Raw genomic sequence first — 16,660 nt, 5'->3', positions numbered from 1 at the left:
TTAGGCATGCTAAAAAATATAGCAAGAATCAGACATTGGCAAAAAAGCCGAGAGATTGGGTAGTGTTGATAAGGTCGTCAGTTAGGAGCGAAAGACTATTTATTCAAAGTAATCACAACCACTAGGGTTAGATCATCTGAACTATGCACTGGTACTCATCACCCGTCCTTATCGCACAAATCAATCTCAGCGAACTTAGAAGGTAGATTAAAGAACAAAATATAAAAGAATTCCAGAAGATACAAACGTAAAGAGGCCTCAGAAGGAAGGCAGTAATGGTGGTGTAATCACAAAGATATCATACAAACATAACATCCAAATGGTTCATCCTAGGCCCCAATGGAATCAAAACCATAACAAGTCCAAATAAAAATAAAGACACAGTAAAGACTAAAAGATCTACTTGACCTCATAGAGAAGATTAGGCTTTTCCACACAGAAGGATTCAGACATATGCTTGTCTATTTTTTTTATTTAATCATAGGCCAGAAAACAGAACAGATCTGAAAAAGAAGTGCAGAACAAACAAAATAAAAATCTCGATGGGTACTGGTGATTGCGGCTGAGTAGAGGACTCGGAATATGGGTGGTGATATATCAGGATGGTCGGCAAGGCAAACAGATGCCAGTTACGACGAACGAGACCAATAGATACGATCTTCACAGTCCTCAACCAGAAAATAAGCAACTCAAATCCCCCATCAGAGAACCAAAATAATCGAAAAGGAAAGGCAGATCAAAACTTGCAGATGCCCACAAACCAAAGCAACAAAAAGCTGTTTGAAATCTGTAATCAGCTGATGGACTATCTGGAGTAGTGAAGAGAGGAAAAGCTTCCTTGTGTTGTGAGATGGTGAGTTGGCGGCGTGAGGAAGGGAGCCCGCCGGCCCGTGCTTATATAGAGGCCTCTTGGGCACTAGGGTTTTTACAGAGGCGGCGGGTCTTCTCGTTCTCGGATTCTCTGGACTAGCGAATTGCAGCCGTCCGATATAGGTCAGCGTCGAGCATGGCATTCGGGTAGGCCAGAAAAGGGTGGGGTTTCCGCTATTTGGGCCAAGGCCTAAAATGTATAGGCCCATGGAAAGTAACTCCGGCCCGGCAAGTCACGACATGCGTAGCGGCTAAGCGCAACGAGCTCACAAGTCACAACAGCATCCGACGTGTTTTTTCTGGTTCAATCAACTAGATCAGAAGTTCGGAGATTTCAACGAAACGAAGACCAAAACACGAACGATGCTGAAATGTCACGCAGGAGGCACCGGGAGAATGTTGCCACCAGAGGATATCAACCACATATACATGAACATAGCAGAACAGAACATCGAAATTTCAACCAAAAAGTTATGGGAGAATAATGCCCCCATAATGCACAAATAAGACGGTTTAGCTCCAAAAACAAACAAAAGGAAGAAGAATGCAACCATCGTTGACAACTCCACGAGTCGAGAACTCCTAATTCAACATCGTCGAATGAAAGCAAAGCAGCTCTTCAACAGAATCAAAGGAGCACAAGGAGGATAGGAATGTCACAACAGTTGGATATCACAGCTGCGATGCGTCTTTCTTGCATAGGGTGCAGTACAAAGTACAAACTCTAGCCAACAATCAAACCATGTGAGTCGCCTATATCTACTTAATATACAGATACTTGGCTCAGAATCTAGTTTGCTGTACTCGTATGAAAATGTTACTGGTGCCCAGGAAAAGGGGCACACAAAGAGCTCATATCAGCTTCAGCTTCTGCTGGGTCCGGTTCTCTCCCCAATGATCACTTGTGGGTCAAGGGTTGACAGAATTTGCGGCATTGACATACCACCAGATACAACAATCTCTGCAAAAGATATATGCCCTTTTAATGTGAAGTGTCTTTTGGCATAAGTAACTATCCACCCCGTTCATTTAAGCAAAATATCAAATGGCAGACACAGGAGAGATTGTGAATTACCTATGCCTTCACGCACAGAAAGATTTGGCCTTATCACATCCTTTGAATTCACCATGAAGATATCACCAATATAAAGATGGTTGGTAGGAACATAGACGCAGTAAAGATCTTCTTGACCAGAATAACTCTGCGGCAACAAAATAATGAGATTAATTTACTTAGATATCACATGAAAACCAGAGAGAACACATCATCATTACTATTCGCTTGTCCTGAATGTAGGAACATTTTGACTTTCAACCTTTGCAAGAATTTGAACTTGGCTACGAGCCTATAATTACTAGGTAGCGAAACTGTAGCACATGCATAAAAAAAAAAGTGTATATATGTAAGGCAAACTTGTCTGAGAGTAATATTAAAGAGCCTTTCAGACCTGGAGTGAGACTGATGACGTAATGAAACCAAACGCATATTCTCCTACACGAGGATGCCTTATGATGACCACTTCCTTGAATGCTTGTTTGTTCTGATCTGCACGAAGCAACCAGAGTTTATTCAGTGCTTAAGTTAAGCTGATTGACCAGTATGATGATAAGTTTACCTGGTGATATTGCAGCACTTATTTGCTTGGATGCATTGTAGATATGGCGTACAAGAGGCATGCGCTTAATAATCCACTCGCCAAGGCTAAGGACAGAGGCCCCAACCCAAGATGACATAAACACTCCAATCAAGAATATGAAAGTAACAGATGTGATGAAGCCAAGACCTGCGAAATCATCAGAATGGAAAGTGAAAAATTAGGCTGGATAACCAACAAGAATTCTTCTCGTTGAAGACAATGTACCATATAACACCAATTTTTGCCAGGTTTCCCAGATTTCTAGAAGAACTTATAATCTAATCATGTGGTGCATTGTGAAACTTAGAACAAGATAGCACTAGAATTTTTGGGCACAATGATGAACATATCCAGATTAATACGCTATATAAAAGAGCAGCGGCTAGAACATAACATTGCAGCTGACTTAATACGAACCAAACTAAAGGCAGAATGAAGGTGCCCCTTTTTCTGAATGAAACGAAATCATTACACGATACCAACAGTCCAAAAATTCTGAGATTTCAATAAAAAAACAGTTAGTTCATATACCGAATATGTTGATTCCCAGTTGAGCATAGATTGGAGAGAAGAATCCATCAACAAAATGAATGAACCACCAGGTGATGTAGAATGTTATTGCGATGGGGAAGAGAATCACACTGGAGATTCCCGGCAAATAAAATGCAGCAAAAGAAAAACATCTTAGTATATGTGGCAGGTACATGGAAAAATAAAATGCAACATCATTGCAAATTGCATAAGAATGACACGTGTAAAGCCAGATTCATTGTTGATCATGGTCCATGTAGATCCCAGAGAGACACTTCAGGAATCAGGAGAAAGAAACTTGAGTTTTTTTTTTTGGTAATGGCTGACTAAAGGATCGAACATATATGTGTGAAATTATCTGAAAATGCAATGGACTAAAGAAATCCCTGTTATTAGGACTTTACGGCAATCCTAATGATGGAAAATTATGGTATGTTTCTTCTAAAATTTAAGTTCAAGATCCCATATTTTGAATGTTGAGTTATCACAACGGTAACATGTAAATCCTTCATAACAACCACAAACCTCCTGATTTTATCAGGATTTCAACAAGGAAATCTTTTTATTGAAAGAAACAAAACCCAGAATCAAATAAACAAACATCCCACTGTTCCTAGTAACTGCTAATTGCATCCGTTAATAATATTGCATCACCTTCCTAAATGATTTCCTGCGGTGTAAAAGGGAATGGATGTTGGCTTGACAACCACAAACTTGACTTTTGAAGTGTCTGCTAAGGCATGCTAGATGCTACAACACATATCCTCAACAACCAGGCTATACATGACAAAATAATGGAAACGGAACCTAGCATTAGCTACTAGGAAGTGCACTATTACTGTTTCATTGCTAAACACTAAACAGTAATCATGAGGCAAGGGAAGATTAGTTTTGCTATAGACTTACCACCCAGTCATAAACTTTTTTGAAGCCCAACTGCGGACAACCTTATGGAATGCCTGCATTTCAGGGGGGAAAAAGGAGATGTAAAAATCAACATGAGCTGTTCTAGCTTGAACAATACAAAGAGAGATGCCTAATCTAGAGAGCATGCTTTCTCAGTTTCTGCAAGGCAAGTATCAGCTAAGGGGGAAGGACAGGCGAGAGGGTAGGAACAAAAACATTGCCTAACAGTTTTTGTAAAGTGGGGTTATTGTTATTTCAAATTGCAACACGCTATCCTAAAGGTTCTAGGCAGTTTAGGGATTTCAACCGGTTCAAACATAATAAATATGTTAAATATCATTCTGTTCCAAGTGTAATATCAAGGGGTGACATCGCAGGAAAGCAACTGAAGCAAAATATTCTCAGCTTCCCATTTTAAGCAGATCAAACAAGGTGCATCATGGTCATTGAATTCGGGGCCAAGTTCCAAATGTGACATTGAAGCACTTCCTAGCACATAAACTTCTAGTGCTTGCTACTTGGTTCATGCATCTAACTGCAGTCTACAAGAGAGGTTGCGAGGTGAAACGGCGAAAACGGCAGGAATCGTAGACTAGACTCATCAAATTAGCCGAACAGCAGTTGAATAAAAGGGGCAAAAAAAAACTACTATGGAACCGAGTGGGGAGAGGAGGCATGGGGGCGGAGCGGAGACGGACCTCGCGTCCGGAGGAGGAGAGCGCAGCGGAGGTGGAGGATGAGGAGGCCCTGTCGCCGTCCCCATCCCCGTCGCCGGGCGCCGAGCCGCCGCCGGAGACCGGGATGAGGAGCTCCCGGTCCCGGTCGCGGTCGCGGCCGCCCATCGGGCTCAGGCTCAGCGGGGACTTGTTGTCACCCATGGGGGCTCCTTCGCCGGCTTGCCGCGGCGGCGGTCCCCGTTTCCGGCTCGGGTCGTCGCGATCGGTGCAGGGGGGATGGGGGATGCCGGCTCGGCACGGCCGAGGGGGCCAGAGAGACTTTTCCTTTTTTTTCGATTTTTTTTTTTAATCTGGAGTCGTTTGAGACCATAGTTGCTCGTCCCGTCTCGGTGCCTCGTTGGCACCTGTCGAGTCGTTCACCGCCCCCCGCCGTGGAAAGGAGACGTGGGGCCCACATGTACGTGCGGGACGGAGTGATAGCTAATGATGACCGATTAATCAGGTGGCTGTGGTTTGATCGCTAACAAAACTGTCAGGTCCGCCAAAAAAAGGTTTAACAAAAAGAGGGTGAAGCCTCCAGCACGTCTTGAATTCCCCGACTTTGCTGGTGGAGCCGGATTGATTTGAATGCTGCAAAGTGTGTGTACGAAAGTCTACATGACTGCATCAATCTCCTTGAAGAGGATCTTCCAGTCCAAAATTTGCAAGCAACTAGAACTTCCTTTTAAAATTCGCGTGCACTTTTCTTTATCCAGTACAAGCCAGCATGGCAGGGGTACGGCGGGTAGAGCCCTTTCATGCGATCAGTATGGCTTTCTCTTGTGCAATTTTTCCAGTCAGAGTCAACAGTCAACCGAAGCCGGAAAGGAGGTAATCCATTGCGGGCTGCTACCTCCAGCCACGGCCCAACCGCCCAAGGGAGGCATTTGCAACGTACGATTTGCCCAAACTTCCAATCTCCCAGGATGAAGAAATATAACGTGAACCCGGGCACAACATATGAACACATATCGGTAATCTTAGTGGAATTCTATATAGTCTAGCAGGCACATTGAATTTTTTTCCCAGCAAGATGGGTAGAGGAGCATGAATTCCCCACCGTCAAGCAAGCAAACTCACAGTTACAAGGTTTGCACAAGTACATATTGTCTGATTTATACATAGCGTCAATGGCTTGCCGACGTACAAATGCAGAACGTGAAGGGATCTCCAACACAGAAAACCTGCAAAAAAAGGAAAGAAAGTAAGGGCTGGTTCAGAAACTCGAAAAGAAGTTGTTCATAGGAATTCCGAACCGGGCAGACATGGGAGTCATAATTGCTTATTTGACATCAGAAAGTAGGACCATGGACAATGTAACATCTCAGAAAGTGTAATGTACATATAAGGATGCCAGGAGGTAATTCATAGTCCTGGCAGCATCTTTTGCACCAACATGATTTGCGAGCATAAATAAGTTATGATTTTAAAATTCGTAAATGCATACAAGAAAGTGGATTTCTTGATCGCACAATGATGCTATGCAAGATAATCTATACAGTGATGCAAACTGCAGATAAGTCATATGAGACGATCAATGTGAGGGTATTGTGGTACCAAATAAACGACGCTAACCCTCTGTGAGGAGTGAAGCCATGAAGGTGATTTGGTGGTTTGAATGGAAAATTTTGAATGTGCGACGGTATGTATGGACGGGGCCAAAATGTGATGGTATTATTGCATACCAGGTCTAGATTGGCTGCATATATGCAAACTTCCCTTAAAAAACCCTTTAAGGTTGCAAATGCAAGTACCAAAGGTTTGGTACCATGCTTATGGCCCTGGCTCATAAGATAGCAATTCATGTGCTAAACTACTCAACAGACAAACATTTTAAGTGAATAAGTTGAAAATTGTACTATTGTAGCTAAGACCATGATGACAAGGCATCATCAAATGCTCCCATCCTTTTTCAACTTTTAATTGCCAAAACAGTATCCAGACCCACTTCAAGTACAAGTAGTCACCGTAACAATCACTCTCAAACGTTCCACAGCTGTGTATCTGAATTGACCGTTGGATCAATTTTGTACAGATAGAGTTAGCTGATTCACATCAGATGGATTAGCAACATCAGCTAAGATAAAATTAGCTTATTCACATCAGATGGACTAGCAACATCAGCTAAGCTTGGCTCCATATGACTCCCAATAAAATTCAAGCTTCTCACAAGGACCAGAACTACACTCAAAAGGCAGAATTTTTTATCTGAAGTATGGTGAGGCTAAAATACTGAACTGGTTCGGTCCAGCACAATTATACAATCAACCAAACCAGCAGAAATTAAACTGAATGTTTCTCATGTTGCATCAGTGAGAAATGCATAGTCAAATGTGACGAGAATCAATTTGATGATGCAACTCACAGGTCACCTCCAAATAGAATTCACAATAGAGTATGGGCAGCTTCATGTCGGATGACCCAATAATTCAGTATCATGATAACAAGTATGGTTGTATCATGATTGGCAAGCATGCAATTGGAAATACTAACGAATATCAATAGCTAGAGCACTTGCTCTCAAAGTTATTATCACACTAGCAGCTATCCAAACTTGATGGGTATTTCTTAAGGGATTGTTGTCATAAGAAAACAGCCACAAGTTCAGAACAGCAATAAACATGAAAGATGGCACAATGAATCGTAGCCTTTCTTAGAGCTCAACCTGACAAATAAATCATCATACTATCTGCATATACAAACAATAAAAAATAATCTCAAAGAATCAAATAAAAAGGCACAGACAAATTGAAAACTGTAGCTAATCTGCTAATGCCATGAGAGAGATGGACAAGGAAAGATAGAACCCCACTGCATCTTCCTTTACTGATATTACTAAAACAATAGCCCTGAAGTCCTGAACTCTATATTGATCTTTACCTGACCTGGCATTTACCAATCAGTCTTCTCCAAGTTTTGCTTCTATTGCTATGTCCTCACAGTGTTGTACTTAAATAATCATTTATCAATTTTGCTCCTAACTCCGCCACTGTTTGCACATATCTAAAGCTGATCCGCAAAAGACCAAAACATCTGCTAAGCTTAGACTGCGACAGAATTCGAATTTTGAACTATGCTCAAGGATAACAACTACAGCTGAAACTAAGCAGATCCTTACTCCAAGTCAACATCGTCATCCGAAATTCCAGACTATAGGGTATAGTGAATCGATTTGGGTACAGCACAACCATTTCATAAGTAAAATCAGCACAGATGAAACTATATATTTCCATTGAGCGTTATTGACAATGCTCAGCAACAAGGCGTGGAGCTTATATGAAGTCAAAAGGACTCCGCATCGTCGATGCAGAGTTGCGAACACTGACCTCACTCGAATCACAATCACGGCGTCAGAGCTTGGAAGCGAAGTGCTTCCTCTTCTCCTCATCGCTCTCCTCGACAATTCCAACTGATCTGCAGGCCTCAGGGTACATGGACATCCTTATGGACGCGTACACGCCCCCGTCCCACTTCCTCGCCGCGAGCTGCTCGGCAAACTTGAAGGCCTCGGCCGCCGTCTCGGCCGCGGAGGGGTAGACGGCGTCGACGACGCCCATCTCCTTGCCCTCCGCGGCCCGGACCTTCTTGCCCCGTAGCACGACGTCGCGGAGCGCGTTGGCGGCGGTGATCTTCGCGCGGAGCACGGCCATGAAGTATGGCGGGAGGGGCAGGCCGATGTCGACCTCGCTCATGTAGAGCACGCCGCGGTCCCCGCGCATGAGGCGGTAGTCGTGGCAGAGCGCGAGCAGGAACCCGCCGGCGGAGGCGTGGCCCGTGACGGCGGCGACGGTGGGCATGCGGAGCGCGAGGAGGTCGGCGGCGAGCGGGCGGAGCGCGTCAACGAGCTCCCCGAGGCGCGCGCGGGAGGTCCCCGCCCACCCGATGTCGAGCCCGTTGGAGAAGAAGCGGCCCTCGCCGACGGTGACGAGCGCGGCCCCCGGCCCCGCGCGGGCCGCGGCCTCCGCGGCGGAGGCGACGGCGGAGCGGAGGGAGGAGATGAGGGCGTGGCCCAGGCGGTGCTCGCCGTCGCCCGTGAGGGTGAGGACGAACACGCGGCCGCGCTGCTCCAGGGTGCACATCGCTGCCGGCAGATTGGGGGCGCTCTCTCACGGGGTTGGTGTGGAGCGCTGGTGGCGTCTAGTTTTAAGCAGCTGAAGCACGGAGCAACCGACGAATTAGCGCACGATTTTTTTATTTTTTATTACCTAGTGTTTAGGTAGCGCACGATTTTCTCGGCCGATCCGATGAATGGATCTTGGATGAAGTTGCAGCTCACAAGGCAGGCAGATTGGGCGTGGACTCGCAGTGGCAGCAGGCAGCAGCCAGCAGACGTATCGACGAGAGATTATTCAATTTGCCCAAGGGATCGAAGCTTCTGACTAGGGGAGCTGATCTGAAAATGGATGACGGAAGAGGCAAAGAGCTCGCGCCGCGACGGTGCCGGGCCGCCATGTCCGCTCAAACGTTTGGCCGTTTGGGCATCGGAGTTGACGCGAAGAGCCTCGCATCCAGTGGATCCAGCCATGATTTGGCAGATGGCCCCGGTCCAGAACAGAGCCATTGCCCCAGCTAGGCCTAGGAGTATCTGCTAGAGTATGCACGTACAGACAAGTATACATAAATCCAGATTCCGTGTGATGAGAGGTACCGAGCAGGTGATTCAGCCAAGACTAGGCAATGAGCCCCGATCCAGATCACAGCAGTTGCATTTTTTTTTTGGAAGAATTACAGCAATTGCAGTTCTTCTATTGGTGTCTTGGTGCTGACAAGTAGGGTGGTTAAGGATTTTAAAATTTAGTCTAGATAATTTAAGGATCAGACTTTAAAAGAATCAGATTCTAATATTATATAATTTTAGATTAAAAATATATAAAAATGAAGTTGGATTGTCTTAATGATCCGTTACTACCACGGCTGACAAGTGGATGATTTCAGCAGATGAAGGCACGTCCGGATTTTGTAAACAATGTGGTAGGATACCTCAGAAGTCGGGCAAAAAAAGTATTCAATCGCACAACTCGCATCACCTCAAGAGCGCACGCGAGGGCGTGAGCACACTGAAGAGGGCCCAAAATTTTTTCTTTTTTGAGGGGAATCACCAAGCTTTATTGATTGATGACTCTAGAAACTGAATTACAAACGCCTTCAGGCGGTGGAAGAGGGCCCAAGTGCCAATGCGACGGCGCCTTGTGCCAGAGGCAGTCGAGACTCGAGAGGTTTAAATGGGTCGTGGCCCACCCGGCCTACGTCCACCCACGCTTGTAGCGTGTGTAAATACAGACAAGTACATAAATTAAAAAAAAAACGTGCATCCAGATTCCACACCTCTATCCTTCCACCATTTGGAAAGGATAATTCGCGTGCTCCTTTTCCCTGTATCAACTGGGGAAAATGTACAAGCACACACAAAGATGGTAATGTACTCCATCTAACGTCAAATTAAACCAAAACGATAATAATTTAGGACGGAGGAAGTATCATGATTCTTATATGTAGTACTTCACAAATCCAACTTAGTCTTTACTTGTTTTAGTTAAAAATATATAATATTTTGATCTGATCTTTATTTAGCCTGATTTTAAATTTGTTAGGTTAAATTTTTAAAACCTTTACCATCCCTAGGTGCAGCTTCGTAGAGAAACGAAGAAGACGAGAACTCTGCAGAAGCAAGACCTGGGCCAAGATGTGGCACGGAACGCAACAACGCATCAATCGCGTGGCCCTGGTGGGCACTCTGGGCACCAGGTCGACCTCCGAGAACAGCACCTGGGCCGTAGCCGATGCGGGGCGACGGTGCCACTCTGAGCACCGGGTCGCCCTCGAAGTGCATCGCCTTGCCACCTTCCTCTTCTGCCACCAGCAGCTTGCGGCCTTCGCACGGCGAGAAGCGAGACAGGAGCAGGCACAGGGCAAGGCACGCCGACACGAGCCGCAAGGAAGCGTTGCCGCCGCGTGAACCCATTGGAACTTGGAAGCGGGGTGGTGCTGCGTTCCTCGCTCGGCTCTGCTCTGCTCTGGTCGGAGGAGGGCGCCTGGCCTTGGCTCGGCTTGCCGCTTGCCTAGTCGGCTACCAGCTTTGCTTTCAGAGACAGACTATGATGTGTTGCTCGTGCTGTCGTGCCGATGGGGCCGAGGGGCGAGCTCCATTTAAAGCCTCCCGGCACCTAACGGAATATTCCTAGTTACCGGTGGAGAACTCTTGACGTCCAACTGCCGGTCTCAAAAGTTTTCTTTTTCAGACGACATATGGGCTCTGTACTTCTTCTATTCATATAGAAGTATCTCATTTTTTTTTACATGCAGTAGCAAAGCATCAGAATTCTGTAGTCACTATGTACAGTACAAAATCTGCCCCATGCGTGCCCAAACTGTTAAAGCTGCCCCGAAATGGGATTTCCGTTGTTCTTTTAACAGACGGCTGATTCAGGTAATTGTGAGTACGTGACATCGCTGAGAACCTACTAATCTGAACCTGTTAATCAGCTGACTGACGAGCTTTTTTTCATTAGAGACAAATCTGGGCAGTTGGTCACAGCGTAGAACTCAATAGTTTTTACATCGAGTCATTATAAGGCAATTGACAATGCAAGTTTTATGGAGATTCAAATTTCATTAAATGACATGCCTTGAGACAAAAAACGGTAACATAACATACAATTTCTGAGAAAAGAGTTGGCTTTCATCAGCATGAAACTTGATGTACACAGTTACCAAGATTTTTCTTATCAATCATGCGCGGCCATGGCTAAAATGTAGGGACGAATCGAGGGTGAGGGCTGGAGCCTCCTACCCCTTGCAACCTATGGAGCTCCTTTTAAGCTGCCTTACAGTTTCTAGCCATGGATGAAGACTACTTGTAAGTAATTTAGATATAATGCAAGTGGTTACACAAGTCATGACACATTTCATTTTAACATCACCATATCTTGCGAGCTGAACTGCTACTTGGTTGGCAAAATGCATTAGCATTACAAACCTGCTCACTAAAAAAAGCAATCTCCTAACTAAAGATTTTAGTTATCAGCAGCCCCTTTAAACACTTAATGACCCCACGGTAGGTTATGAAGGTTTAATCAACGATTGGATGATGATGCATCAGGCTATGAACCTAGTCACCGGCAACAATCTTTTTAGGTTAAATGTTCCTGTGATCCACCCCATTGGATCAGTCCAATGTGCCAGATTGTCAGTGGTGTCTTTTTCACTTTGGAGCAATGGCTGGCTTCCAGGAGGTAGTCATGGGTTGTGGCTTTACTGACCTCAGATACAATGACCTAACAGACACCTGGGATAGTAGACAAGAGAGTCGCAGCAATGTCAAAGCCCGGCCGGCAGGATCGGGCGTTGGGGCATGGATGGGCGGTTAATGGAGAAGCTAGGGAATACATTTATCAGTCATGCGCAGTTGGCCAAATCGGACCACTGTGCACTGCTGACATCTGCGAGATCCTGTCTCCATGTGATCGGAATGGCGAAGCTAGGGAATGACGTGTTTTCAGTGCTTCTGTCATCGCTTCCCTTTGATGCCTCAACCGCCAGTGACGGCGTCCGCCTTCTTGGCTTTTCGCACACTATTCTGAAAAAACCACTAGCAAGTCCGGTGACGGTGTGGACTGTGAAGCAGCAGCCGGGATGGCTGAACCCCGGAGCAACCGACGAATTAGCGCACGATTTTTTTTTATTTTTCTTTGATTGAGTGATGTGTAGCGCACGATTTTCTCGGGCGATCCGATGAGTGAACCCTGGATGATGTTGATTCGAAGGCCCCTTTCGAGTCGCAGCTCACAAGGCAGGCAGATTGGTCGTGGTCTCGTGGACTCGTAGTGGCGGCAGACGGCAGTTAGCAGACGTAACGATGGGAGAGTATCCAATCTGCTGAACGGATCGATGCTTCTGACTGCGGAGCTAAAGCTGGAAACGGATGACGGAAGAGGCAAAGAGTTGTGCCGCCATAAACGTTTGGGCATCGGAGTTGACGCGACGACCGATGAACCCCACATCCAGTGATTCAGCCATGATTTGGCACATGGCCCCGGTCCAGAACAAAGCCATTGCAGGTCCAGGCACTATGTTGCTAGCATTGCTAGGAGTACCTTCTAGAGTGTGCAAATACAAACAGGTAGACAGATCCAGACTCCGAAAGATGTGTGATGCGAGATGGTGCCGCGCGGGTGATTCAACCATGTCTAGGCAATGAGCCCAACCCAATCCAGACCAAAGAAAGTGCAGTTCTTCTATTGGTATCTTCCAGCATGTGTTGACAAGTACTAGATAGTTTCAGCAGATAAACGCACGTCCAGATTTCGTAAACGATCTGGTACGATACAGCGTAAGTTAGGGCAAAGATACCCAATCGCACAACTCGCACCACCATCAAACACATACTATGCGCAACCGAATCATCAAGCCTGCCAAGTAAACAAACAACACACTGACGCGAGCTGACTGTCGATGCAGCAATTTCCGGTACAGCGGATCACCAGAAATGCATGTAGTTCAGAAAATATCGGTTTTACAAAAACGGGCATGAGCACTGGAATCATATGTTTTTGTTTCCGACGAGTGAAACAGAGCGAGAGTAAACAACAGACCAACTGAAATTGTATGTGATTTTCCATATCAAAGGTAGCAGGTACAAAAAGGGGCTAGTCTACTTCTGTGCAGCAGCAACTGTTAGCTTCTGAAACGTATAGACTTTGCCATGGGAAACACAAATATCAATTCTCGCAGGCAAGACTATGGTATCAATTGCAACTGCTCCACCTCATTACCAAGTCTCTCCCTGCCCATATAATCAACTAATTTCTAGAACACTTGAGTCACGTGGTGTGCACATTCTTTCGGCACATCAAGGCATGCTCAAGCAGGCAACTCGAGCTTCACGTTGTTCTTCCAACTGCAATGATCGACATTGAATTGTCAATACTCAGTAGCAAATAATAGTATGTTAATGATATGTGGCAATTCACAATAGTATGCATTTCACCTTAAGAAGTAGTAGTAAAAGAAATCTGCATACAGAGCTGTTTGCACCAAACCAGCAAGCCAAGCTGAAAGAGATAGACCATTAGTGGACAGCAATTCTGAAAAAAAAAAGTGTAGAGATAAAACACCACATAGAAAAGTGACAACTTACGGATCCATCTGCTCTGATGACCCTCCGTGAAATAACGGTAAATCCAGTTTAGAATGTAGAACGCACGATAGGCCCTGATAAAATAATGATGGTGTTATTATGAAGGCACAAGGTAGCAAGAGAACCGAAAAGTGTGAAGAAAAATTAGTCTTCTAAATAATGTGTTTCTTGTCTCATGATGAAACTTTGATTATTATAAACTTTGTCCATTCCTGGAAAGAAGAATATGTTAAACTGCACATCCACTACAAAACAACAGTCCCAAGTATAATTCAAATGGTAAAATAACAAAATAATAATTGCACAGAGTGCATGCCTAAAAAGTTATGCTTTCCTGGCTTAAAGGTTAAGATTCTTGTCCAAACTTCAAAACTATTCCATACATACTACTTACGACAGGCTGACGGGGCAGCACTAACAAACACAATCCCTACCTCTGAAATATTAACTCCAAATAACACGCAGTAGTCCATTACTATAATCTATAGCACCAGTCGGAGATCCAGAAAGTGAAGAGCGCCATTCAACAGTTAGCTCTGAATCATATCATGGATACATATCTAAAGAAAATATAGTAACTTCGCCGTATACAATTGTCTGAAATTATTCTATTTGTAAAACAAAGGTTTGTGCCAGTTATTAAAGTTATGTATAACTATTAAATGCTGATAGATTTAACATCAGAGTACCTAGTTCAATGCAGCGTGAACTGTAAATTGATTTGTATTTTCCTTGTTATATGTGGTGTTCAGAAAAATAGCAAATTGCCTGCAGGGAGCAAAAAAAAAAAAAGCATACCCAAGGAAGAAAACATATTGTCCAGTCAAGTTATCCACATTTCTGCTTCTCTGGAGTAACACTAACTGCGGGAGAATTGCCACTGCTTCCAAATAGATTGAAAATGCCCAGCATATCTGCAAAGTAACAGTATTTTAGCCTTTTGGGATACTCTGTCAATGAATCTTTGGAATAATTAGTAACAATTTCAGCGTATGCAATAACTTATGCTATTTATGATTCTGATATGTTATCATGGAACTTACATTTTAGTAGCTACTCCCTCTGTTTTTATTTACATGTCGTATTAGGTTTGTACTAAGTCAAATTTGGTCAACTTTGACCAAATTTATAGAAAAAATAATAACATTTACAATACCAAATTTGTTTCATTGAATCCAACATGAAGTATAGGTTGATGGTGCATATGTTGGATAGTATAGTTGTTGCTATATATTTCTATAGACTTGGTCAGAGTTAGCTAACTTTGACTTAGAACAAACCTAATACGACATGTAAATAAAAACGGAGAGAGTATAATAATCCCAGCAAAGACAATAAGGAACGATATTTTTCCCAAAACAGGCAGTTACTAATAAAGAAGATATGTACCTATACTGAAGAAAGGTACAAAGCAATGGAACCTTACAAATTTTTTTACATAGTGTGAAGGGAGGCTGATCAATTATAAGTCAACTTCATAGAGTTAGATGCTGTTTTAGTTGCTCTTCTCTTTACAATTTTATATTCTAGGATTGCAATACCCTTCAGCAAACTAATCATCAAGTTTTGTACTGTAACATAGATACTCTGTTAAATAGATCAACATGTCAAATCACAAGATGAATCTGAAAATCTGACCACCAGCAAATATATCTATCACGTACACGTACAATCTGCAGGCAGTTTGCTAGGTCTTCTTCAACTATCTCAGATCACTTTTGAATAGCATGAAATTGATTAGATATGGTCCTATGTGATGGATTACCTTTGACTGGCATGAAATACCCTTTTAGGATACTCTGTCAATGACTGTGTGGAAGAATTTTTGGAACAATTCTAATTCTATGTGATTGGTCATCAAATCGCCACCAGACACACTCAGCTAATTTGGCTGACGAACTATAAGACATCACTGGAAAACAGTTTTTCAAACATGCCAGTTGCAGTTGTGTAATAGCTTCTACAGTTCTAGTAATAAAATGACTGGACAAATTAACTATGCAAAAGATACCATATTTCTTATTTTACTAGATGATATCATATTTCTCAAAGCATACAAATTAACATAACTTCAATTTCATCAAGCGTCCAGTAAAAACATCAATTCAACATTGTGATAAGTAATCCAGGAAGATCAGCAAGAGAGAAGACATGACCTCCCGGAAGGTGAACCGCTCGTTGAATATCAGCGCGAGAAGGAATGCGGCAGCGACGAGAACCACATGGCGGAATGTGTCCTGCTCTTTGTCGTACGTTCGGCGCACCTGCGGGTGGCGGCGCATGCACCATACGATCGCCGCCGAGCTGGTGATGAACACCACCTTCATCACCGAGTTGTAGAGTGAGAGGTAGTCCGTGAAGAGGTCCAGGTACCTCGCGACGAACACCAACATGTACAGCTCCTGCGTCTTCCTCGACACCCCTGCGCGGTGGCGCCCAGATCCGTCAGCGGAGAGCCTCCCCTAACCGGCGGCCGAAACCCTAGCGCAGCTACGGCTTACCTGAGCAGGACTTGGTGGCGTAGATCTTGAGGAGGAGGACGAGGACCGAGAAGAGGTGGGTCATGTCCCCGAGGAACCGGAAGGCGTTCATGGCTGCGGCGCCGGCGGTGGCGGCGCCGGCGGCGCAGCGGCTAGGGTTTGTGGGTTTAGAAACAACAGCTCCAGATGCGCAGAGGAATGGCGGAGCGGAGGTAGGCAGGACGCCAGCACAGGAAGGAACGGGAAGGGAGGTGCCAGCGTCGTGGACCGGTGAGGACAGAGCCTATACTGTGGGGACCACACATCAGTGACTCTGCTGGGCCAGTGAGGTGGGTGCAGGAAGAGAGGTCGTGGAGGGAGGCGCGAGCGACGCGTGGGCCTCGG

The 16,660-nt window shown here is 44.7% G+C and overlaps 3 protein-coding genes and 3 non-coding genes across 6 annotated transcripts; all 6 read right to left on the bottom strand.

The window, feature by feature from the left end:
- Nucleotides 1-69: 69 nt before the first annotated feature.
- On the bottom strand, nucleotides 70-171 carry LOC112888254. The gene has a single exon (XR_003227791.1). It is a non-coding gene; the product is annotated as a small nucleolar RNA snR60/Z15/Z230/Z193/J17 (small nucleolar RNA).
- An 83-nt stretch (nucleotides 172-254) lies between these two features.
- On the bottom strand, nucleotides 255-336 carry LOC112888198. Its single transcript, XR_003227741.1, has one exon. It is a non-coding gene; the product is annotated as a small nucleolar RNA U83 (small nucleolar RNA).
- Nucleotides 337-571: 235 nt separating this feature from the next.
- Nucleotides 572-669, bottom strand: LOC112888196. The gene has a single exon (XR_003227739.1). It is a non-coding gene; the product is annotated as a small nucleolar RNA Z43 (small nucleolar RNA).
- Nucleotides 670-1,471: 802 nt separating this feature from the next.
- On the bottom strand, nucleotides 1,472-4,972 carry LOC112884144 (protein LIKE COV 1-like). Its single transcript, XM_025949494.1, has 7 exons — nucleotides 4,643-4,972; nucleotides 3,945-3,997; nucleotides 3,039-3,148; nucleotides 2,487-2,654; nucleotides 2,319-2,416; nucleotides 1,946-2,072; nucleotides 1,472-1,831 (listed from the first exon to the last, which is right to left on the bottom strand). Exons 1-7 carry the CDS (start codon nucleotides 4,820-4,822, stop codon nucleotides 1,734-1,736), a joined length of 834 nt encoding a protein of 277 aa, XP_025805279.1. The 5' UTR covers nucleotides 4,823-4,972; the 3' UTR covers nucleotides 1,472-1,733.
- Nucleotides 4,973-5,619: 647 nt separating this feature from the next.
- On the bottom strand, nucleotides 5,620-8,896 carry LOC112884145 (enoyl-CoA delta isomerase 2, peroxisomal-like). The gene is made up of 2 exons (XM_025949495.1): nucleotides 7,987-8,896; nucleotides 5,620-5,844 (listed from the first exon to the last, which is right to left on the bottom strand). The coding sequence occupies exon 1, from the start codon at nucleotides 8,737-8,739 to the stop codon at nucleotides 8,011-8,013; it is 729 nt and encodes a 242-aa protein (XP_025805280.1). The 5' UTR covers nucleotides 8,740-8,896; the 3' UTR covers nucleotides 5,620-5,844; nucleotides 7,987-8,010.
- A 4,293-nt stretch (nucleotides 8,897-13,189) lies between these two features.
- Nucleotides 13,190-16,552, bottom strand: LOC112884146 (ER lumen protein-retaining receptor A). Its single transcript, XM_025949497.1, has 6 exons — nucleotides 16,298-16,552; nucleotides 15,953-16,218; nucleotides 14,595-14,710; nucleotides 13,797-13,870; nucleotides 13,647-13,710; nucleotides 13,190-13,556 (listed from the first exon to the last, which is right to left on the bottom strand). The coding sequence occupies exons 1-6, from the start codon at nucleotides 16,386-16,388 to the stop codon at nucleotides 13,520-13,522; spliced, it is 648 nt and encodes a 215-aa protein (XP_025805282.1). The 5' UTR covers nucleotides 16,389-16,552; the 3' UTR covers nucleotides 13,190-13,519.
- Between the last annotated feature and the right edge of the window lie 108 nt (nucleotides 16,553-16,660).

The sequence above is a fragment of the Panicum hallii genome, chromosome 3, assembly GCF_002211085.1.
Source record: "Panicum hallii strain FIL2 chromosome 3, PHallii_v3.1, whole genome shotgun sequence".
NCBI classification, from domain to species: domain Eukaryota; kingdom Viridiplantae; phylum Streptophyta; class Magnoliopsida; order Poales; family Poaceae; genus Panicum; species Panicum hallii.
This window is presented reverse-complemented; position numbering and strand designations above follow the sequence as displayed.